Source organism: Protopterus annectens, chromosome 12.part0, assembly GCF_019279795.1.
Source record: "Protopterus annectens isolate FY-2018-M chromosome 12.part0, PAN1.0, whole genome shotgun sequence".
Taxonomy (NCBI): domain Eukaryota; kingdom Metazoa; phylum Chordata; order Ceratodontiformes; family Protopteridae; genus Protopterus; species Protopterus annectens.
The window spans coordinates 1,183,342,404-1,183,366,960 of record NC_056746.1 but is presented as its reverse complement, the minus strand read 5'-3'; the positions used below and the strand labels follow the sequence as shown (position 1 = coordinate 1,183,366,960).

At 40.3% G+C, this 24,557-nt stretch overlaps 1 protein-coding gene across 1 annotated transcript in view; it reads left to right on the top strand.

Moving 5' to 3' along the window:
- Window positions 1–16: 16 nt before the first annotated feature.
- The window catches only part of ACOT8 (acyl-CoA thioesterase 8), a 376,151-nt gene continuing 351,610 nt past the window's right edge, over window positions 17–24,557 (top strand). The window contains exon 1 of the mRNA XM_044090221.1: window positions 17–120. Coding sequence (XP_043946156.1) covers window positions 36–120 — 85 coding nt within the window. The 5' untranslated portion in view covers window positions 17–35. The remainder of the gene's footprint in view (window positions 121–24,557) is intronic.

Genomic DNA, 24,557 nt, shown 5'->3' with positions numbered 1-24,557 from the left:
AACTCATTTTGCAAAGATTATTTGGTGGACAGATTATGGGTCAGGCCCTCGTAGCAGCAGCCAAGTCTGTCAGTGATGAGGTGCATGCACATTCCCTACACTGTTACTTTGTTCGAGCAGGTAAGTATTGTCTAGTTAAATACCTCTGCATGAAAATTGGGGCATTTTGAATCCTTGTCTGAATGGAGAGTGTTGTGTCTCACTTGAGAATCATTTCACTCTTTAGATGTTCTGCTACTGCTGCCGAGATACAGCACTTTGTTTTGTGATAGACATTTGGCATTATTGTATCACTTGTTATGAATTTTTGCAGGCCTCCCTTACGTGCCAGTCAGTGGGCTATTAGCGTTTCTCTGTAATGTTGTTAATGTCTGCCTTTTATTCATACATGCTGCTTGCAGTGATGTAGCCCTTGTGACAGGACATTACTTGTTCTCATGCATAACATCTGCTTAGAAGACCAGCATAGTGGTATGGCAACTGACAGCAACAGTTCATTAGGCATTCTCCAGTAGGTGTCAAGGTAAAAATTCTCTGTACATGCTTGGTATTGAGCTTGGGCTAATTATCTGCAAACTGGAAAGGTGAAGGGCTATATAAGGTGTGGAATATACTCTTCAGTTTTTTTTTTTTTTTTTCAATGTTCATCATAGCTTTCACTACAAGTGGTTGATATTTTATCAATATAATTAAAATTTCACAAATGAGGTGTTGTCTGCTTACATTTATGTTATCTGTACACATACATTGTATGGTATTTGCTGTTTTCACCCCACTGGGTGACAACTGTTTATATATATATATATATATATATATATATATATATATATATATATATATATATATATACAGAGAGAGAGAGATATTCTTCATAATCATTATACTGCTTTTTGCTATACACAAGTACTGTTCTGTTCTGTATCATTTTACTATATGCCAAATTCTTGTTTGTAAAAGACTGTAGAATATCCATTTGAGATATCACAGTATAAAAATGCAGAAGGAGGTGACAGCAGTGCCCCCACCAAAGTCTTGAGAAGCGGAGTAACTCTGGAAACGTCGTTTTGCCCTTGTCCATCTGCTACTATCACTCCACCTACACGCTAATTTCCAAACCACATTTGTCTCACTGTGCTGTCAAAAGATAGTATTGTATTAACTTTATTATGCAATATTGTTTTCTTATGCAACATTTTCTTGGAGATAAGAGTATAATTGCTGCATGTCATAGTTTCATAGATTAGTACCAGGCTATCTGCCTGTGTGGAGCATTTTAAGGCTTGCCAAGCATCTCTTGTGAGAATCAAACCCTGCACCTTGTGTCTGTAAGGCAAACACCTTAACCATTAGGTCAACATGTCAAAGTTATAAGGTAAAGGTTTGATCAATGTCAGCATTTTCTACCTTCTGTTAAGCCTTTTTCTGTTATGTATTAAATATATTCCATTTGTATTATAGTTTGCAGAGAGGATTTCTACAGTATCCGTTTACATATCCCATGATCCTTGGAAAGTCATTTAATCTCCTGATAAGAGTATCCAGATTCATTGACATATTTGTACTGTGTATCAGATGTGGGACAAAGAATGTTTGTCACAATGCTGACAAACGAGCGATTCATAAATAAAATTATTCACCTGTCATTAAAAGGACAGTGCAGCACTCCGTGAAATGAAAGGTGCACTGAGCAGCAGCTAGCTTTTTTTAAAGGGACACTGAGCAATGCAGTATGTGGGGAGATGGGGTGCTTCTTTATGGCAGGGTATGTATCACAGCAAATCATTCACCAGCCGATGTTACAGAGCATAGCTGTCAACCAATCGGGGACAAATCTCAACAGAATCAGAGACTAGTTCAGAAATAAACAGAGATACTTTTAAAATATTAATACCATTAACTTGAGACATTGACAGAGAAAGAAAATGTGAATTAATATATGTTTATTGAAGTAAAAAGTCTGTAACTTTAATTATTGTCATTATTTTTTAAGTGGAATTCACTGCCTTTTCTCCAAAATCAGCAGTTTTAGGAAGAATTAAGACGGACAGAGCTAAAATTTGAGTCAAAATCAGGGACAGCTGAAGTATGTTAGAGTAGTTGGTGCTAGGGTTAAGGAGCCATAGGAAGTCAAAAGCACACAGCAGAGGAGTCTGGACATCCTACAGCTGTACCAAATGGTTGGTAACAAGAGGCATAATAAATTAAAGGGATACAGCATAGCATACTGTGCAGTCTGCACAGTGAATGTACATTTAGTGCTGGTAAGGCTAATATTGTATGACAGTGGCACAGTGCAGTAAACCATGCACCCTAGATGTATAGAGTATGGTTTGATGGTAGCAATACATGTCAGGGTTTGGAGGAAGATAGTGCACGTAATTAGTTAATTTAGAACACACATTATTACACACACAGGATTGGGAATAGCAATTAAATGTGCCTTTCCTTATTACCTTTTCCTGAATACAAGTATTCATTTTGGTTTTGTATTCTGTGGCTTATGTAATTGTCCTGCATTGTTACACACACAGTTTCTGTGACATTGGCAATCTCTATGCTTTCCTTATATTAACTATGTATGTCTGTATATGTGTAGGTACATTGTGTGTGTGTGTGTGTGTGTGTGTGTGTGTGTGTGTGTGTGTGTTATTTACATTTTATTTTATGTATTAGCTGGACTGGTACAACACCTTTTTCATTTTACAACATGTGCCACTGATAGAAAGCAGTGTAACACATTTTAACCGTTACTGCAGGTACTACACGAAAGTTGCATCCAGTGTTACTGCATTATGCCATGGTACACTTGGTTACTGTATAGCATTAAACAGTTGTTATAAAGTGTTTACATCATTTTTTTTGGCTGAGATCGTGTAGTATTATTAAAGGTGATGTGTTGTGTACTAAGAAAAGTCTAATAAATGTATATATTTCCACAGGTCACACATAAAGATGTGGACAGACTATAGCAAGCCTGTTACTTGCTACAGAAGCATTGCAGGCATTTAACTCTATGGTTAAGATCATAGAGACATTGATTATACACTATATTTGTAGGATGTAAATAATCATCATGATAATACAGAGAAAAGGAAAACTATAAAATATGCTGTTAATAAACTAAGATACTGTCTTAACTCCTTAGTTATACATGGTGCTAAGAGTGAGCTTTCCAGGTAACTAGTGACATATAAATCAAAAGGAGATTGAGCACTGTGTGGTGGAAGTTGAGTCATTGAACCCATGTCTTTAAAGCAGTAATTCTATGAGATGATAAACCAGTTATTTATTATGTGCTTGTATTTCCTTACTGGCGTAGAGCACTGATCAACAAGTGACCAATTACAGGCTCTGTCTGGATTACAAAGGTAGTACTCAATATTTAGTTACACTAAGCAAGTAACAACAAATAAGCATTGTATACTCAGTAACTGTATATATGTACATATTTACAGAAGACATAGAAGAGAAAGGTAAAAGGAGAAGAAAGGGGTTTCTAAGCAAGGAAAACAGTAGTGAATGAAGAGTTGAAGGTGGACATGGTGTAATTAAAGCCAGGAGGATAAGTAGTGTGGATTACATAACTCCAAAGGTTACTGGTAGTTCTCTGAGAGTGAGTAATGTTTAGAGAGAGTACTTCTAATAGATTGGCTAGTATGTAAACATCATGGTATACCCTTAGTGGCAAAAGGCTGTCAACAGTCTGGTTTTTCACGACCTTGCTGTACTAGTGTGACTGAATTTTATACTGCCGTATTTCTTACAGGAAAATCATGTTCTCTTTTTTTAGCTTATTAATTTACTAAGTGCACTGCTTGTATACACATTCCTGAAATTAACACTTTTGATCTGCTGTTGCATTTGGTTTCAGTAACATTGCAGTCTTGTACCCTGTTGATATTGTACTATTAATTAACTATTGCTTTGCTGACTGTAGTTGTATTAAGTTTAATACTGCATTATTGTGCCTTGTTGCTTTGGCACTGTTACTCACTGCTGGCATTATTTAAGGTAATACTGCACTGTTGCATGTTATTTTTACTAGGCATACAAAAACAAATTTGTTGCCTTTGTGATGTACCCTTATTACTTTGCTGTCTTTAATATACTGTTACTACACTTGAAACTACCCATTTACATTATCTGTAGCTATTATAATTGCTGCATTTGCATCTATTGAGTTAGACTACCCTTTGTTCATTGTTTTTGCTGGCTCGGTAGAAACCCCATTAGCCTACTGGGTAAAGCTATTTGGTTAAATTTGTCATAGCTACTAATTTCCTTATTGATCCTAAATAGTCTTGTCACTTTTACATTTCTTTTTTGTACTTGCGACTACTACAGTAATCACAGCTAGAAGTCAAAGATTTGGGGAACCACCCATGAGATAGGGAAAACAGTAAATGGACAAAGCAAGGTTAAGATTTGGAACCATGTGACAAAAGCCCTCAGCAATAGAAGAAATAGTTTTAGGTAAGGGAATGACATTTATCCCTCACAGTAGAAGTAATTTAATTAACACTGTTATAGATCTTAAACTATATGTTAGAAAGTAACATAAAATGCACAGTAGCAATGCAGGCAGTAAACACAGCACTAACCATAATGCAGGAAACAAAGCTAAAAGTTGGTGTCTGATTACTTGAAGTACAAATCTGGATTAGACAGTGATGCAGTGGATTTGTTAGCTTCGTTTTTGGAAGTTGTGTTAGAGAACAACATTTTTTTTGTTTTGGCTCTCAGTGCTATCTACAGATGGATGGCATGGCTATGGACACTTCTTGTACCAATAGCTACGCCAACCTCTTTATGGCTGCATGGGAGACCAAGTTCTTGTTTGGTATAGGTGATTTTTTGAGGAACGTGATGTTTTATAGGCGTTTTGTAGATGATGTGTTTTTCCTTTGGAAGGGCACGAAAGATGAGTTATCTCTTTTCCTGGAGAGAGTTAATGGTCTAACGCAATATCTGAAATTTACCCATGAGGTTTCTGAGAATTGGATTTCTTTTTTGGATGTTTACATTCGGAGATTGGAAAGTGGCCTATTGAACACAGGAGTGTATAGAAAGGAGTGTCAGCGTAATTCCTATCTCCATAGAAGCAGTATGCATCCTGGTTACATCTTTGGTAATATTGTGAGGGATCAGGTATATAGGACGTCATGGCATAATCCCAGTCAGGATGGTTTTGAGGCAAATATTAGGGATTTATGCGAGAGGTTTAAGAGCAGGGAATATCAGACATCTGATATGGAGTGAGGATCGGCAGACCTCATTAATTTGAGGGAACAAGCTGCTGCACCCTTTTTCTCTGAGACTGGAGTGGACCATGATGGCCCCCTCTCAGGGTGTTCTGGCAGGGAGTAGAAATCATGGTTTCAGAGTGCCCTTATATTATACTAAGGATGTAGGTAGGTTGAAGGATGTGATTAGATCACACTGGGGTGTGTTAACACTGGACCCGAATGTGAGGGAAATTGTGGGTGCTGCCCCAGGTTTTGTCTATAAGAATAGATCGAATTTAAAGAAATTGCTGTGTTATCCTGTTATGGATAGTGGAAGTGATAGGGTTGCTGGTACTGTACCCTGTGGTAGTTGCAACTATTGTTGTTCCATAGACACTGTTGTCCCTTTCTATCACCCTGTCTATGGCACTAACCATGAAGTTAGAGTTCATGCAAACTGTGAATCTACACATGTTGTTTCTTTGGCCTCCTGTGGAGCCTGTGCTGCGTTTTATGTAGGCAGAATGGACAGAAGGCTGAGGGACAGGATAAGGGAACATCTCTACCAGATCAGGATTCATTCCACTGTCAATGCTCTGTCCAGACATGTCTAGTCTAATGATTCTACACATATTTTTCATTTTAAAGTATTAGATCTTATACACACTAGTTTTTTTTGGGGGGGGTGAGGGGTAGAACTGAGAGTAATGAATCTAAATGGATTGTTAGACTTAGAGCAGATGTTTTTCCTGGACTGAATGAGAAAGTACCATTGAGACCTTTCCTGAAGTCCAGGAGATTGAAGTGATATGTATGACTGTGCTTTTTACATATATTATGAGAGCATATTTATGTGAGCATTTGTATGAGAGGATTTATTGTTAGTGTTGTGCAATCAGTATGAATTTATGCAGTTTTTTTGTTTTTTATGCATTTCTATTCATGTTTTATGAGTGGTATAGGCATTTTTATTTTACTATGGTTAATGTATTTTAGAGTAAGCACTTTATTTATGTTGTGTACTATGATGGTTGCACTGTGCCTTTAATGGTTTATCTGTTTTTGCGCCTTTTTTGCCATATAAGGGTGTACAAGAGGGGGGTTCTTTTGGTCTGAAGAAGCCTATCCAGGTGAAAGCGCTTACCACGTCTCTTGTTTGTATCACAATAAATCTGAATTTTAAAGTTCATGAAGCAGCAGTTCTTTCAGCTTTGTTTCCTGCATTTTGGTTAGTGCTGTGTTTACTGCCTGCATCGCTACTGTGCCTTTTATGTTACTTTATGTGCTTGGACTGAGTTTGGCACAGGTAGTGTTAGTCCTGTGGGGAGTGATATTTCTTGGACTTGCTTATATTTTTATTTATTTTATTTATTTATTTTACATTTGTTGACCGGGCTAGTCCAACTGGATTTATGTCCATTTTCAGTGGAGGCCCGGGGAGAAAAGCTCCATAGGTAAAAACAATTTTACAAATACAAATAATACATAGTACAAATGTGTTATGCAATGGGAAGAATAAAATGTCATCACATATATTGTAGATCTTAATGAACTAAAGAAAGCTAACTTAGAAAAAGAGGCCCAGGGAGAAAAGCTCCAGAGGTAAAAACAATTTTACAAAGTTTACTTCTTCAGACCAAAAGCTCAACTTAAAAGTATTTTTCAGTGGCAAACAAAACAGTACAGATATTCAGAGCAATGTAAGGTCAGTCAAGTAGAAATTACCCAGTGGCTTTTGCCCCCCAGTCCATTCCACACTCACAGCTTTTGAGAGCAAGTGTGAAGTGGACATCTGGAAGGTTCTCAGTAAACCTTCCAAAAAGCAATTGTACAGTTTATCCAAAGAAGAGATCAAGGCTTTAAGGAACCTAAGAAATGGCAAGCCTAGAAGAGTCATGAAGGCTGATAAGGGTAGGGGAATTATGGTCGCAGATACTATCAAGTTGTGTTAAAAAAAAATCAAAAGCTTGCTCAGCAATGAAAAGTATTATGACAAAAAGGACCTAGGCACAGTGCAGTTGACTTACAGTAATATCCACAAAGACGTTAGAAGGATGCATGAGGGTGATCTATTAAACACAAAGAAGTTTGAATTTTTTATCATAGCCCACCCAAAGATCCCCAACAACTTTGGAATTCCAAAACCACAAAAGAATATAGCTGCACCCCCAGATAGACCTGTTGTGGCCACCGGTGTCTCGATAAGAGAATACATCTCAATATTCCTTGAAGTTCAGATCAAACCACTTGCAGAAATAAATAAATCCTTTATATTCGACACTTTGGACTTTCTCAAAGAAATTGAATGCATGCCCATCAGTGATTGGCACTTTCTTGGTAACCATAGATGTGGAAGCATTATCTATGGTGCTTCCACATCAGTACTGCATACAGACCTTCATGGACTCATATCTGAAAGACAGGTCAGCCCTCCTTGGAGAGACTGAGATCCTGGGTAAGCTTTTGGATATCCTCCTCAGCAACAACTATTTAATTTTCCATGGAGAGTTCTACAGACAAACCACCAGCATAGCCATGGGTCTAGCCATGCCATCCGGCTTGGCTAATGTAGGACTTGGGAAATGGGAGGAGGAGACAGTATTCCAAAGTAGGTACACTGATTCCATCAAATATCATCTACACTTTTTATACATAACGTTTTTATCATATGGGAAGGAGATTAATCCACCTTGAAAGATTTTTGACTTCATTAACCAGTCCACCAACTTCCTAAAATTCACATTTGATTACAGCAAAACAGCAGTTGACTTTCTGGACGTCACCATAACTAAAGATCTGGAAAAGGGTACTTTAACAATGTCTCTAGAAACTCCACTTGAATAAACTTGCTGCTACACAGTGGGGTTGGGACGGTGGCCTAATGGTTAAGGTGTTTGCCTTACAAAAACAAAGTGCAGGGTTTGAGTCTCACAAAGGATAATTGGCTAGGCTTAAAATGGCTCGCAAGGGCAATTAGCTTACTACTAATCTATGAACCTATAAACAATTAAAATTTAATTTAATTTAATTTAATGGAGTCTACAAGTTCTCAGTAATGGCTTTAAATGTATAGTTACCATTTGAGTGCCTTCTGTGGAAGGTTCGGCACCAGGCTGGCAACTCTACACCATAAAACTCCACTGCCAGTCATGAGCGGACAGGTGATCCGCTGTGGTGACCCCTAACCGGGAAAAAGCCAAAAGAAGAAGAAGCCAGGGGTTCTGTGTGCTTGGAAAGTAGTTTTCTACTTTCTCTCTGCCACTTTCACTGTGTTTACCCTGTCTCCCCCCTCTAAAAGCAGGCATAAATAACTGCAAGACTAAAACTATGATTACTATAAATTGCAGTGTGTTTATGCAACGCACTTGTACTGTCTGTATTACAAATATATAATAACTAAAAAAACGGCAAACAAACTGATAAAAATGAAAAACGGGTACAATAGCAGCCAAGACACGTTTATTTAACAAATATTTAAAAAGCGCTTTTTCGTCAGCGTTAATAGCTGACTTCCTCAGAAATAGCAATACGTTAACCTCATTGAAGTGTTTAAAAAGTCATTTAAAAACAGATCTAATTACTACGTAGATGCTGGAGAACCTCCCCAATCAATTTAAAGGGATATTGACATTCATTTAACATTATATATCAAAGAATGTAATACCTAACATTAATAAGTAAAATAAACAACTGTTAAAAATTAAATACTAAGAACATTGCCATCATTGAATAAATTAGTCAAACATTGTAAATCACATTGTAGTACTTGTGAAGTTTCTTGTGGATATATATTTATGGGAACTAGTTAAATAAGTAAATAAATCAACTCCACTGTGAGATTAATAACAAATCAATAAAATAAATTAATTAATTATGGTGGTAAGGGGTACATATTTCTAAACCTAAAATCTTTGAAATCATCTCTTAAGACTGTTTAATTTCAATAAACTTGAAATTGAACACGAGTCATTAAGTCCTGGATGGCTGTACGCATTTAGCCTGACTTGCCAAATCAGCTCAGCTTCTTCCAGTTTAACAGGTCTAGGTCCCCCTCTACAAATATAACCAATGTGCTCTAAAATAGTCTCTAACGGAGTGTTTAGATTTTCCAGTATAGAAGCACATGCAATCACTGCAGTAGGCTAACTAAACAAGGCTAGACCTGGTACAATCCACATAAAATCTAGGTGTGAACCTATATGTAATTATGGGATGTGTATAAATCTTCTCATCTGAAACATATCTTATAGGGTTTGTATGCTCTGGATGGATATGTGCCTCATCTTTCTGACAAACAATTTTCCCTTAGTTTATTATTATAGTAATAGTATAGCTGCCTCTTCAAAGATAAACTATTTTTAAAACAAAAGGTGGGGGTAGGACCCACTATATTCCCAGTAGTATAATCAGCTAAAAGACCTGGCCAATTTTTATGTATAATGCCACATATGTTATCTATGTCATCTGTATAGGTTAATGCCACCCTACTTCCAGCATTGGTACAGACCCTATTACACCTCTTCCTACATCTGTTGGAAAAATAGGGTCTGACAGTACCTCTCTGAGCCTCTTTAATGTCACCCATAGAAGAAATCAATTCATCCCTCGAGTAACCTCTCTCAATAAAGTAATTCTGCAGATCCAATAATGCTTGTTCAAACATAGTATCATTGGTGTGGAACCTTGATACCCTATAAGCTTGACCTTTAACTATATTTCGATATACATGCCCACGATGCATGCTGGTATGATGTAGAAAGCTTTTCTTCCAGCATGCTTTCCTGCATAATTTAACGTCAAGGGACCCATTTTTATTCTTGATCAACTGCACATCCAAAAAAATCAATGGCATCATAAGAAACATGTTTAGTAAACCTAAGAAAAGTAGTACATGTTAAGTTGTCTGTCTCGCCTTCATTCTTGCTGGATGGGTTCGGAGCCGACCTCGGCTCCGACTCGGCCACTCTAAAAGCTCGAGAGTTGGTTCCACCGGCTCGAGGCTCCCCTTATATCTCACAATGCTAGGCGAGAGTTACCTCGGATCTCGTTTGCCGCTACAGCTTCGAGGTTGGTTGTTTCTACCGGTTCCTGGTGAGTACTATTTTCTTGTGAAAATTAGACTTTAAAAACCCCTTTAATTTAATACTTTTTCTTAGTTAGTGTAGATAGAAAACTTTATTCCTACCCAAAAATTTTCCGTTTTTCCTCAAGAACCTTTGGTTCTTCCCTTGGGCCTATAGGCCTTCCTTCCCTAGTGGAGTGTGTGTGTTTATTGTAGTTTAAATTACTAGTATTACTATATTTTTGGTATTTAACTGACAGGGTATAACTAGTGTTTGTGTGTGTTTGTGTACACCTGTTCAGTCAAAATGTCAAAAGAAGCAAAGGTCTCAGTTCAAGAAGTGTGATGCGTGCTGTCAGAAAATGTCTCTGACAGACGCTCACACTTCTTGTGTCTATTGTCTGGGGCCTTTGCACCTGCAGGACTCCTGTGCTGTGTGCCATGGCTTCAGCCCCAGGGTCCTGCAGGAAAGAAAGAACAAATTAATTCTTAGAGGCTTACTCAAGCCAGAGGATTCCCTGTCTGTTTCTACAGGGAAGCCCTCTAAGGCATCTAGGTCTTCGGCTCCGGCATCTGAGCCGAGACCTAAGGTTTCTCAACCTTTGCCTTCATCGGCTCCGGCTGGAGCCGATAAGTCTCAGTCCACAGTTTCTGTGGCTCTCGCTCCGGCGGAGCCGAGGTTATAGAAGTTCCCGTGTCGGCTCCGACCAGACCTTCGGAGCCGACAACTAGGAAGAGGTCCAGGTCACCATCTCTTGGCTCCGTTCATTCGGCTCCAGGATCTCCCCTGCTGTCTGAACGGAGCCAAAGGTCTCACTCCTCTAGGTCATCGAGGCTGTCGGATCATGACCTTCAGAGGGTAGTGAGTCGACTACTTAAGTCCGAGGCACTGGCCCAGATGCTTCAGAGCCCGACTCATCAGTCGATGCCTGCCCCGGTCCATCAACTTATTCCTCCTTGACTCTCTTGAGTTCGAGCCGGGTCGTCGGAACCGAGACTGTGATTAGTCGGAGCCGATACAATTGTCTTCGGCTCCCTCGGCTCCGTTTTCTTCTTTGGAAGAATCTCGGCGCCGGACTTCCTCGCTCGAGGGGTGAGTGGCATCGGACCCTTGTCCGACCCCTCTCCCTCTCGGGCTTCGGCGCTGGTGAGTTCGGCTCCGACATCGGCCTCGAGCCATCACTGTCGGTGCCGAGGGGTTCTTAGCTTCGGAGCGGGACCTCTGGCTCTGCCTGACAGGGGTGCATTCGAGGTCATGCGGAGTGTGTTAGAGCCTGGCTCTACTCCACAGTCGGCTCCTCCCTCTATGGTGCCTCAGGCTAAGTCGACTCACTCCCTCATCCCGGACCGCAGAGAGCCAGCTCCTCAGGAGCCCCTGTGGGATTTCATCCTCTTCGAGGCCTCTCCTGATTTGGCAGAAGAGCCCCTCGGAAGAGGAAGTGTAAGAGGAAACACATTGACTCACCTGAGTCCATCACGCCAGACACAGATTTGGATGATTCTGAGGGTTCCCCGTTCCCCTTCTGAAGATGTCTCATTTGCAGACATTCTGGAGATCCTGAAACAGCGCGGAAATTGGCCAGCCCTCAACCCTTCGGAGGACGAATCTGTGTATCTTGCGGCGTTTGGCTCTCGTCCTTCCACCTCCTGGGTGTCCCCCCCCCCTCCCCCCCCCCCTGCAGGTGGTTGCTAAGAAGGCATGGACGGCTCCTGATTCAGTGGGCCCCACTCCCAGGAGACCCTCTAAGTTCATAACAGCTCCAGCAGACAAACAATTTTAACAAAGGAGTTTCTGTGGATGCTATGGTGGTAGCTGCTGCCACAAAGAAGGAACTAGCTGATCCTTCAGTACCTGTCCATCCACCTAACAAGGAATCTAGGTCCATGGATAGGTACGGGAAGCGGATGTTCTCCTCAGCGACATTTACCATGCGTCGCTGAACTACCTGTGCCATTTTACTCGGCTTCAAAGGGACTTGATCAAGGAAGCGAGTGAAATGTTAAAGGATCCTACAGCTGCGGGTTTCAAGACAAGATGAACGCGCAGCTGGCTACCCTTAATTCCATATCCAACTCCTCCATGCGCCTCCTTTCTACGGCTGATGGAGCGAGCAGAGAGGGACAGGTGTGGCCTTACGTAGGCATGCCTGGATGCGGCTATGCAATTTTGACCCTTTCAAGACTTCTTTCACGAACTCCTTTTGATGGATCATCTCTTTGGTCCTCAAGTGAAAGAAACCCTGACTAGGTGCGAGACTGATGGCAAGACCCTTTCTGCCGCCGAGTCCGTTTTCAACTCCTTCCAGGCCTTACCCCAAAGGCCAGAAGGGTGGAAAGATGTGGTTCCGTAAACAATCTCAAGGGACTTAGCCTGACGACAGAGTCGTTCCTACCAGAGGCAGAGGTGGGAATAACAATGGTAGACGCCGCCCTAGGGGCAGGGGGTCCGAGAACCAGGGCAGTCGGGAAGCCTTCCCTGACAAGCCCTTTCAGCATCCCTGAGGTGTTGCCCGACTGCCCATCTTCGGAGGCAGTCGGGGAAGATTGTCACTGTACCCAGAAGCCTGGCTATCCCTGACTCAAGACAAATGGGTACAGTCCATCATTTCGAAGGCTATTCTATCCCTTTCTTCGCTTTCCAAATCAGTCAAAAAAATCCCTTCCAGATGTTCCACCTGCTCAAAGGGATCTAGCAGCTTTGGAAATTTCAAAACTGCTTGCAAAAGAGCAATTCAGCCAGTGCCAGCAGACCAACAAGGATCCGGAATCTACTCAAGGTTCTTTTTAGTTCCAAAGAAAACAGGGGACTGGAGACCAATTTTGGATCTCAGTGTCTTGAACAAATCAGTCAAGAAAACAAGATTTCGGATGGTCACGCTGCAATCCATCCTTCCCCTTTGGGCAAAGGAAACTGGATGTGCTCTATAGACCTTCGGATGCGTACTACCACATAAAATGAACAGACGCTCCAGAAGATTCCTCCGCTTCAGGCTGGGAACCAGTCATTTTCAGTTCAGGGCCCTGCCCTTTGGTCTCACCACTGCCCCTCGGGTGTTTACCAAATGCATGGCAGTGGTAGCTTCTCACCTGAGACGACAAGGATTCCAGGTGTTTCCATATTTGGACGACTGGCTCCTCACAGCTCCCACCAAGCATCTCCTTCTGATGGCCAGAGATTACACTTTTCGCGTTTGTCAAAAGCTGGGTATTTCAATAAATTGCGAAAAGTCTGTTTTGTCGCCTTGTCGTACTATTACCTACATAGGCGCAAATCTAGATACAATAAACATGTCTGCAAGGCTAACACATCAGAGAATATCAGACATTCACAAATTGGTATCACTCCTTCTCAACAACAACAGAACCAAAGCCAGGTTAGTTCTAAAGGTGTTGGGAATTATGGCAGCGGCTATACCTCTGCTTCCATTAGCCAGATACCACATGCGGATCCTTCAGTGGATGCTTTTACTCAATGGTCATACCAGGAACTTCCAATGTCTCACACCATTGTGATCACGCAAGCGCAAAAGCATCTCATGTGGTGGATGTCTTCCCAGCTCCTGTCGGAAGACCCTTTGTTCCACCTCCTCTGGTTGCTACTCTGACAACGGATGCCTCCCTGATCGGGTGGGGGGGGCATTATCAGGGCAGGACAGTCCAGGGCACATGGCAACCAAACGAATGCCACTTGCACATAAATGTTCTGGAGATGAGAGCAGTGCTTTTAGCGTTGCAAGCCCTTCAAGACTCTCTTCCCTTGGGAACAATTGCAATCCAGACAGACAATATGTCTGTAGTGTGGTACATCAACAAACAAGGCGGAACCAGATCATACCCCTGTGTCGAGAAGCACTCAGACTGTGGCAATGGGCGATTTCTACTCAGCGGTTACTGATAGCAACGCACAGCCTCGGGAAGTACAATCATATTGCGGACAAGTTGAGCAGAGCTATACTCATGCCTCACGAGTGGTCTCTGAAAGACTCTGTAGTGAGAGAAATTTTTCTCATGTGGGGTCAGCCTTGCTGCGATCTTTTTGCTACTCCCCAAAACAGCAAGTGCAGAGAATATTTCACTCTATTCCCTTTACCAGGCCAACCCAGCAGACGCTCTAGTCCAAGTTTGGCCCCGGGGACTTCTGTATGCATTTCCTCCTTTCCCACTAATCTCTCAAGTAATACAGAAAGCTATCACTCAGAAGGCCTCATTGATCCTCATTGCTCCTTACTGGCCTCGACAAGTGTGGTTCCCCTTTCTACATCGCTTTCTCTTGAGCGACCATGGAATCTGGACCTAGTTCCAGATCTTTTGATCCATCAGTCGGGTCAGTTTCATCGCCCTCCCTCTCTGAACCTCACTGCTTGGTTCCTCCAGTTCCAACCTTAGCCAGGCTTCCTCAATTGTCTCACTCTGTTAGAGATATATTGATAGCTTCCCATAAATCTTCCACTGAAAGATTTATTTGAGTAAGTGGAAACGCTTTTCATATTGGGCTCAAGGAAAGGACATAGATCCTTTCACCGCTTCCATCCAACTAGTCCTTGATTTTCTAGCTGAACTCTTCCATGCAGGTTCATCTCCTCTACACTTAAAGTTCAATTGGCAGCTATTTCTAATTTTCATGTGGGTATTTCTGAATCTGCCCTAATGTCCCACAAACTCTGCAAAGCCTTTTTGAAAGGAGTTTTTCTTCTCAGACCTCCTATAAGAAATCCTCCTTCTCCTTGGGACCTAAATTTAGTTCTTACTTCTTTGATTCTTCCCCTTTCGAACCTGCAGCTTCCTGTTCCTTAAAATTGTTATCATGGAAAACTCTTTTCTGGTAGCTATTACATCAGCTAGAAGAGTTTCAGAGCTTCAAGCACTCTGTTGTCGCCTCCGATCTGTTGTTTCATAAGGACAGAGTATCCTTACGAACTAACCCATCCTTTTTGCCTAAGGTGGTCTCAACATCAAATCTAAACCAAAGCATTGACCTCCCTGTCCTTTTCCAGAGTATTCCAATAGGTCTGAACAAAAATTACACTGTCTGGATGTTCATCGTTAATTGAGGTACTACTTGGATAGAACAAAACAATTCAGAAAATCTGATCAGCTGTTTGTCTCCTATGCAGAAAGCAGAAAGGGACTTTCAGTTTCAAAGGTATCATTATCCAGATGGCTAACATCTTTGATTTCCCTGGTATATGAAATTAGACAACAAAATTGCCTAATAAACCTAAAGCCCATTCCACCAGAGCTTTGGCTACTTCTTTAGCCTTCCAAGACAGACTGCCTATTGACACCATTTGTGCAGCGGCTACTTGGGCTACTCCTCACACTTTTATTTCTCATTATAAGTTGGATTTAGCTTCTAGGCATAGAGCTAATTTTGGTTCCACTGTTCTCAGGAGTCTGTTCCGTTAGGCCACCCGGGACAAGGTGCTAGGACGCGGTCCCATCCAGCAAGAATGAAGGCGAGATAGACAACTTAACATATAGAAGTTATGTCTTACCATAACGTTCCATGTTAGTTGTCTTCTTCTCGCCTTCTTCTTCCTCCTTCCCTGGCCTGGACAGACCTAGAGGAGTTGTGATCATGACCTCTCTTTCTACCACCTCTTTCTTAGGCATATGCTGTTGTGCATATTTCCTGGATCAGGATATAGGTCACCCTTCTTTCTTCCTGTTGTTAGAGGTGGACTCTGTTTTAGAGTTATTCTGTTACTATTATAAGCTGGGGTTAGCTTACAAACGAGATCTGAGGTAACTCTCGCCTAGCATTGTGGGATATAAGGGGAGCCTCGAGCCGGTGGAACCAACTCTCGAGCTTTTAGAGTGGAGCCGAGGTCGGCTCCGAACCCATCCAGCAAGAAGAAGGCGAGAAGAAGACAACTAACATGGAACGTTATGGTAAGACATAACTTCTATTTTCAAGTTAATGTATAAATTAATCTAAAAGATCAATAGAACTTTTCCATAACATAAAACATTCTCCACAAACCTTTTAAAATATCTTATATGCATTGAAAAACTATGCACCCCAAGAACAAATTCTTCTTCCCAATGCCCCATAACTAGATTGGCATAGCTATTGGCACAAGCTGTGCCCATGCCTATGCACATCTGCATATAAATCTGCTTATTAAATGCAAAAACATTATTTTCTAAAATAAGCTCTAATAAAAAACAAATAAAAATCATATTATTAGAACAGTGACTATGTTTAGAAAGGAACAACCTGACTGATTCAACCTGTTCTAAAATAGGAATAACAGTAAATAATGTACATACATCTGAAGTAATCAAGAAACATTGGGAAACATTCAAATAACCAACCCAGAAAGGGGGGGGGGTTGAATCAGTCATGCTGTTCATTTGAATGTTTTGTAATGTTTGTTGGTTACTTTAGATCGCATCACAAGCTCTGTGTGTGTCCCAGTTGCTCCTTCCTCACCTGGTATTAAAAGCATTTTTTTGTCTTTTTACAAATTATACTAGGCTGTGCATGCACACGTATTTCTTGGCTCACTACCCCCCACCCCACTGAGTATGCATCTCTCTCTAGTCTCTGTTTTACTTTGGCACCTAGTTAACTTCAGGAAAGTGTGCTAAAGGCCAAGTCTTTGCTGCCTGTCTCTTCTCTTTTCTAAACCAAGGGCTCACTTCATACATTATCAACATCTGTCCTTACTCAGCTAGTTTCTCCACTCTAGACACTATACTTCTCACTGATAATTTTTTTTGAAGTGTAGTGATCTGCTGCTCCTGGTTCTGCCCGCTATGTTCACCCTCACCTTGCTTGGGCTCACTCTGCTCCTCTACCCTACACCCATTCCCACCCACCCCCCACATCAGTTACATTTATCCTGACCCAAGCTCCACCTACCACTACTGCTCACCCAATCATAACCTTCTAATTCATTCTTCACTACACCCCCATTTCACTAATTGTATAATTGACATTCTCTGCCCCACACTCCCATACTCCACCACAGTGTCTTCACATTCCAGTTTATCTTACAAATCATAATATTTACTACTCTACATATCCCTCCTTCACAACATGTCATTCATCATTAACTTAGCATTTCTATACTCTTTCTGCCCTTCCTCTTTCTACAACTATTTACTTCTTCTGAAACCATACATGAATATTACAAGCCCACTCATGTAACTGCCACTGTTCTGCCCAGACTAATTCACTTCTCTGACATAGCTCCCTTTCTATTTGCAACTAGTACCCTCCTCCTTAAAAAGCTAAAAATTCAAACCTTACATGTAAAATTTTAACTAAAACTAACCTCCATACATGAGTACAACACAAAGAATAAATTGCAACCCACTAATCCCATACATACACACCGCAATCTGATACTATGCTGTGATATTCACCCCAGTCCTGGATCCACTCACTCTCCTCTTTATCACAAGAACTGTCACAAAATGCTACCATCAACCTCCAAAGTATCAGAAACAAAATTTCTATATTTCCATGCCTAGATTGAACACTATAAACCAGGTATGGTAGCAGCAACTGAGACTTGGCTAAAACCTTATATAAAAAACTCTGAATTCCTCCCATTAGGCTTCTCTTGCCTGAGAACAGATAGGCCCAGATAAAAGGTGGGGGCATTGCTCTCATGTACCCTAATACTTTTAATATAGTCCCATATAATAAACCCGCTCCCACATTTTCTATAGCTAGAATACTAATATCCTACTTGAAAATGAAAGCAGTAAAAGCATCTGCATTTTAGTCACATATATCTCCCAGGTAACACTATCTCAATACTTGAAGAAATACTGGCCTGGTCATCCAAAAATATAGAGAATGAAACAGTCATACTCGGTGATGTGAATATTAACTGATTAGACATCATACATCATCACCCAACAAATAGTATCCGCCTATTTAAATACACCAAACTCATTAGTACCATAACCAGACCCAACAGAAACAATGGGTCAGTATTAGACTGGGTCCTTGTCTCTGACCCTAGTAAAATCTCCTCCACTGGCACTTTACCAACCAGCATTAGTGATCACCTACCAGTATACCTAATTCACAAACCAACTCTAGTCATTAATATACACCACTATAAGCGTACCAGAGACCTATTTCACTTCTGCCCAACTACCTTTTAACAATATCCTACGAAATCTAAACTGGCATCCACTTAAAGTCCTACAACTGAATGATGCTGTTGAATTCTTTAACTCAACATTCCTCCATGTACAGATAATCTCGCTCCTCTCCGACATAGGAGAGTGAAAGCCAATTAGGCCAATTGGGTTACCAAATCCACCAAACAACTTATGAAAGCTAGGGATAAGGTCTGGAAAATATGGCATACAAGTGAAAACCCTTCAGACTTCACTCAATACAAACAACTGCTTAATCAAGTAAAGAGACTTGTCATCAAAAACAAACAAGACTGCTACATTGCTCTGCAAAATGACCATATGCAAAAATCCTATAAAGTTCTGGAGGTCCATAAACTCTGAATTATACCCAGACAAAAGTGATAATCCCTGTCTGGATACAGATATGGCCTCAGCTGAAACTCCCTCACTTTTTAATTCCTTCTTTAAAAACAGTATAGTCAACCTCACTGCCAACTTCCCACTAATCAACCCACTGCCCCCAGACCCATCTGCTACAAGACCAAACTTCTCTCTGTACCCATACCTGCCTCCATCATAAAAAAACTCCTGCTTAAACCTCGATCAAATACTCCAGATGACTTGCACCAGAATGCCTTTAATAATCTATTAGTATGCTACTAAACAGATCCATTCAAAAGTCCTTCACTCCCACCATCTGGAAAAAGGCATTTATCCTCCCTCTCGACAAAGGTGGAAACGATAATGATATATCTAATGTCCATCCAATTGCCATCCTCTCTCCCATCTCCAAAATTCTCGAAAAATATACCTATAGCCAATGACTTTACTTTACTGCATGACAACCTCCTCTCCCCAACCCAATGTGGGTTTAGACCTAGTCATAGCACCACCACTGCTGATGTATCTTTCTTGGATACAGTCAACCATGCTTGACACTCAAGATACCTTGTCTCCTCCCTATTTCTTGACCTTTCCAAAGCATTCAATACTGTCTCCCACCCACTTCTTCTGACCATACTCTTCAATTTAGCATATCTCCTCCTACCCTAGGCTGGTTTTCCAACTACCTTACAGATAGACAACAAGCAAACAGATGGCTCCAATCCCTCTCTCCTTTCCTCAACATCAATACTGGAGTCCCACAAGGGTCCATACTAGGTCCACTGCTCTTCAGCATTTTCATTAATGATTTCCATACCAGCATACCCCATGCTAATGCCATCCAAAATGCAGATGACTCCACCATCATCTGCATGGCTAAGTCTATTTCAGAACTACTTACAATAATAATAATAATAATATATAATAACCATTTAGCCCTAAATGCTAATAAAACCAAACTCATGTTATTCATCCCCCAAAAATACAACACCCCTAACCCAAAATGAATTTACCATCAACTCCCTCAACAACACTTGCCTTGAAGTAGTCCCATATAACAAACTTCTAGAGATCATCATAGATGGAACACCTAACTTTTGACCAGCATGTTAACACAACATAAAAAAAAAAAACATCAGAAACTAGGCATTCTGTACATGTACAAACACTTCCTCACCTATGCAGCAAGACTGTCCCTTGCCTCTTCCATCCTTGCTGTATGGTGCACCTCTCCTTACTAATATACAGTCCTTTTTTAAGTCCAAACTGGACTCATGCTACAATAAAATCACAAGATTTGTAAACGGTGCCAAACACTCCTCCCACCACTGCATATCACTCCTACGTTTAAACTGGCTAGAACTTCCCCAATATCTAACATACGTGCAACTAACCACAGCTCATAAGCTTACCTATGAGCCTTCTAGTTGTCCTACTCCCTCCTCTCTCTTCACCATATATCACCAAAATAGACCTCTGCGATCAGTCAATCAGATGCTCCTTAATGTAGCAAAACCTAACCTTTCTGCCAGTCAAATGCATTACCCATATGCTATAGCAAAACTATGGAATGCTGTCCCTTCTTCACTTAGGTCTACTAACAACCCTGAATGCTTTAAGACTTCACTTAAACAACATCTGTTCTCCCATTGGCTATGTACATGTTCCAGCACTGACTAAAGAAATCTAATATTCCTAGCTTTCCTGCTTTTCCTCCCCATCTCGCTTATGGCTCAGACTCCTCATACATACATACATACATTCAGTGCTTCCAACTTACATTCAGTGCTTCCAACTTACTAAGTCCAACATGTGCCACCCAGCCACACATAATCTACTATATCAATTACCTACCATATCTTCTATTCATTCTTGATGCCTATATATCAGTAGCTCTAAGGGTACACCTTACTTTCAGAATCTTTAATCTGTGGCTCTCCATCTTCCCCCCTCTACTGCAAAACTGTATTGTTCACACGTTCGCTATTATCCCATGTCATCAATTGTATTCTTGCTTGGCTTGCATACTTTACATCTAACATATGTGTAACTAGTATTGTCTATTTTATTGTATCAACTATTCTGCAATATGTCCTGTACCATCACAGCTTGATTTCTATATTTTAATTCTGTAGCTTTGTCATGTTTTGTTTTTTGGAGCTTTTCTCCCTGAGCCTCTACTGAAAATGGGCTCACCCTGGCCCAGCAGACCTCCGGGTAAACAAATGCAAATAAATAAATAAGTAATACCTGGACTCAATGTTTGCATTTCTATCAAAAATGATTTTTTACTAAGAAAGCTAAATCACAGTCTGTCTTATTGGAAATAACATGAATTGGTCTGAAAATCTAGGAATATATCTGATTAAAAAGGTGGACACTTAAACACCTAACACTGTTGTATTGATTTCTCAGATGGATCTGATGAAGCTATATGACAAAAGCATATTTTAAATGTTATGGGATCCTTGATGTCTCAAGAAGCACCTCGCTGACCGTCTTCAAGCACAACCTTGATGAAGACGGTTTGTTTCAATGAAAGTAGTAAGACATGGTTTTGTTTAAACAAGGAAAAAGGAATGATCTTGCTTGAACTGGCTGAGTTGCTGTTGGACTTCTTAATTTATGGGTAGCTGATATTGATATATAACACAAACGCTGTAAAAGAATATTGGAGGATTAGCCAGTGTGGATAACTGGTTTTAATTACTGGAAATGCAGCTAGTGTTATTCTAGGGAGATTCAGTATGTGTCAGATTGGAATGAGATGGCTGACCAGCTTTCCTGCTTTGCCAGAGATGGTCTGCACCTCTCTTGCCAAGACCTTCACATTCTGGCTAAAGCCTTTGCTTCTTCTATAGTACTTTTTTAGGCAGAGTCCATTTGATAGACATCACAACCTAATTTTATGTTTTAATTTGGAACACATTAATGTGGCTCTTCTCAATGCCAGAGGTCAAAAAATGTAAGAATTTTAGGTTCTGCTGCAGTTTGAACACATTCATATATGTGTAGTTGCAGAAACATGGTTTTAGAGTAATGAAGATGGTGCACAATATATTCCTGGGTGTAGGGCCCATCACATTTTTAGACCTACTGGCAATTGTGGGGGAGTATCAATATTTTCCAAGGATATCCTCATCTCATGACAGTTTCTTTGGAACACCACAGTTGAACCCCTAGAAGTTCAAATCACCATAAACAAGGCTAATTACTACTTCATAGTTAACTATAAAACAACCTCTGTCTCCTCTTCTGACCATGATAGCTGTCTTAATGCATTATCTGAAATTCCCATTAAACACAAGACCTTTCTACCAGGGGACTTTAACTGTCCATCAATAAACTGGATGACTTACACTGCCAATATTTTTCATGCCCAGATCTTCCTTAACTTTATATATGCTAACTCTCTTTCCCAAATAGTTAACCATCCTAGTAGGGGCCATGATATCCTTGATCTAGTCCTCATAAATATGGTCACTTGTTGCATATCTCCATATGCATCATCATGTCTTGTTAAATTGGACCATAATTTAGTGATCTTTTTCTTTAAAACTGGTTGTGCTTCCCCTGTAAATAGCTCTGTTAAGGTTCAAAAGCAAACATTTGTCAGTTATTTCATGATCTGAATAAATTCTGCTGTTCATCCTCCTCAGAAGGATCCACTTGCTAAAGCTTCTACCTATTCCCCTGACGTCTACTCCCACTTAAATAGTTGTATTGATAAGGCAGTCCCTATCCACAATGACAGTAAAAAATCCAAAAATTGGCAAAATACTCACTGTTCAAACAGTGTTGGGAGGGTGGCTTAATGGCTAAGGTGTTTGCCTTACAAACACAAGGTGCAGGGTTTGAGTCTCACAAGGGATAATTGGCTAGGCTTAAAATGGCTCGCAAGGGCAGTTAGCTTAGTACAAAACTATGAACCTAAACTATGAACCAAGTAAATTCCAAAAAAGAAAGAGTATACCACGCCTAGAGTCGTGTAAAAAACTTTAATACACCATAAAACAATAAAAACAATAAAACACAGTAAGCGCTTTCACAGTCTATTCTACAACTGCTTCTTCAGACCTAAAACCACACACAGCCTAAACTCATTTATATTAATAAAAGCCCAATCAGCAGTCAGCATCAATTAAGGCATCTCATTCACTCAGGTTACAACAAACAGAGAAACCTTTAATGTGTAAGGTGTCATGCTTTCAAAACTGGTTTCAGACAGACCCTGTCATTAAGTCCAAGGGACATATCACTGTTCAAACATATAATCAGACTTTAATGTTTTTAAAGTCCCCCCCCCCTTGAATTTGTGACCAAGACTTCTAATACTAAACATTTAAATTTTTAGTATTAGAAGTCTTGGTCACAAATTCAAGAGGGGGAGACTTTAAGAACTTGACTAAGGTGAAGGAACAAGAGTGGATTATACGTTTGAATAGTGGTAAGTCCCCCCGGGTTAATGACAAGGTCTCTTTGAAAGCACGATACCTTACACATTAAAGGTTTCTCTGTTTGTTGCAACCTGTCTGAGTGCATGAGATGCCTTAATTAATGCTGACTGCTGATTGGGCTTTTATTAGTATAAATGAGTTTAGGCTGTGTGTGGTTTTAGGTCTGAAGAAGCAGTTGCATAACAGGCTGTGAAAACACTTATGTTTTATTGATACAAACCACCCAATGTTACAGGCACCTTTGCATAAAAGTATTCCAGAGTATCCACAAAGTAAACACAAAGTCCATGAACTGCAAAGGTGAGGCTTCAGAACAGCAGCTTCAGTTTAGTAAAAAAATATACTCCAAAACAGCAACCTCAGCTTAATAAGGTGTATACTCAAATTTCTCCAACCACAGAACAAAGATCTGGATTCCACTCGGCTGCAACACAGTTTTATTGTTTCACAAGCGCTTTCACAAACAGCTTCTTCAGGTGTATAACAACCATTAAAATACACACACCTTATATAACACTTAGTCAGTCACATGACTCTGCTTAACCATTTTTAAAGGCATATATACACATTCTAAGTGTTACTTTCTTGATCCACTCTTAAAAATTCTAAACATATAGTATAAAAAATATATGTTAAAAGCATATGCAAAGTTCTAAAAAATTCAACATTCACCTATTCAGTGGTCTCTTTTTTAATATTGGTCTTATAGGAACAGAATCATTCAGTCCATGCCCTGAACTAGCCCGTAACCTAATAATCCATTCAGCTTCTTTTTCCTCAGTCCTTGCTTTTATATCACCCCCGCTTATATCAGTGAATGTTCTACATAAGACAACAAATTTAAAAACATGTTGTTCATTGGTAACTGACACATGCTTCGCTAGTGCATTAAAACTACTTCTTTTCTTAATGTGATATAGGTGTTCTCTTATCCTATCTTTTAAAAGACAATCTGTTTTCCCTACATAAAATTTGTGACATGCCTGGCAGATAGTCAGATATACTACGTGTGCTGTATCACATTTCACATAGGTTCACAGATAAAACGTCTCCCCTGTGTCTTTTTGTGTTTGTTTTACTATTTTAACAAGTTCTGACGATGTTTTATAATAAATAGAAGCTGCTGTAAAATTATTCAGAGGTGGATGTTCAGCTCTATTGATGTCAGCTGTTTTAAGGTGATGTTTGTAGACAGTATGCCTGCAAACAAAGTGCTTTTGAAGAGAGTGGATGTAAGAAGCAACTTGAGACCTTGCTAACTGGTAGTGGTTGTGTTTTCTTACCGCACCTATCACTTTTTAGAGACTCTGCCCTGGATGTGAA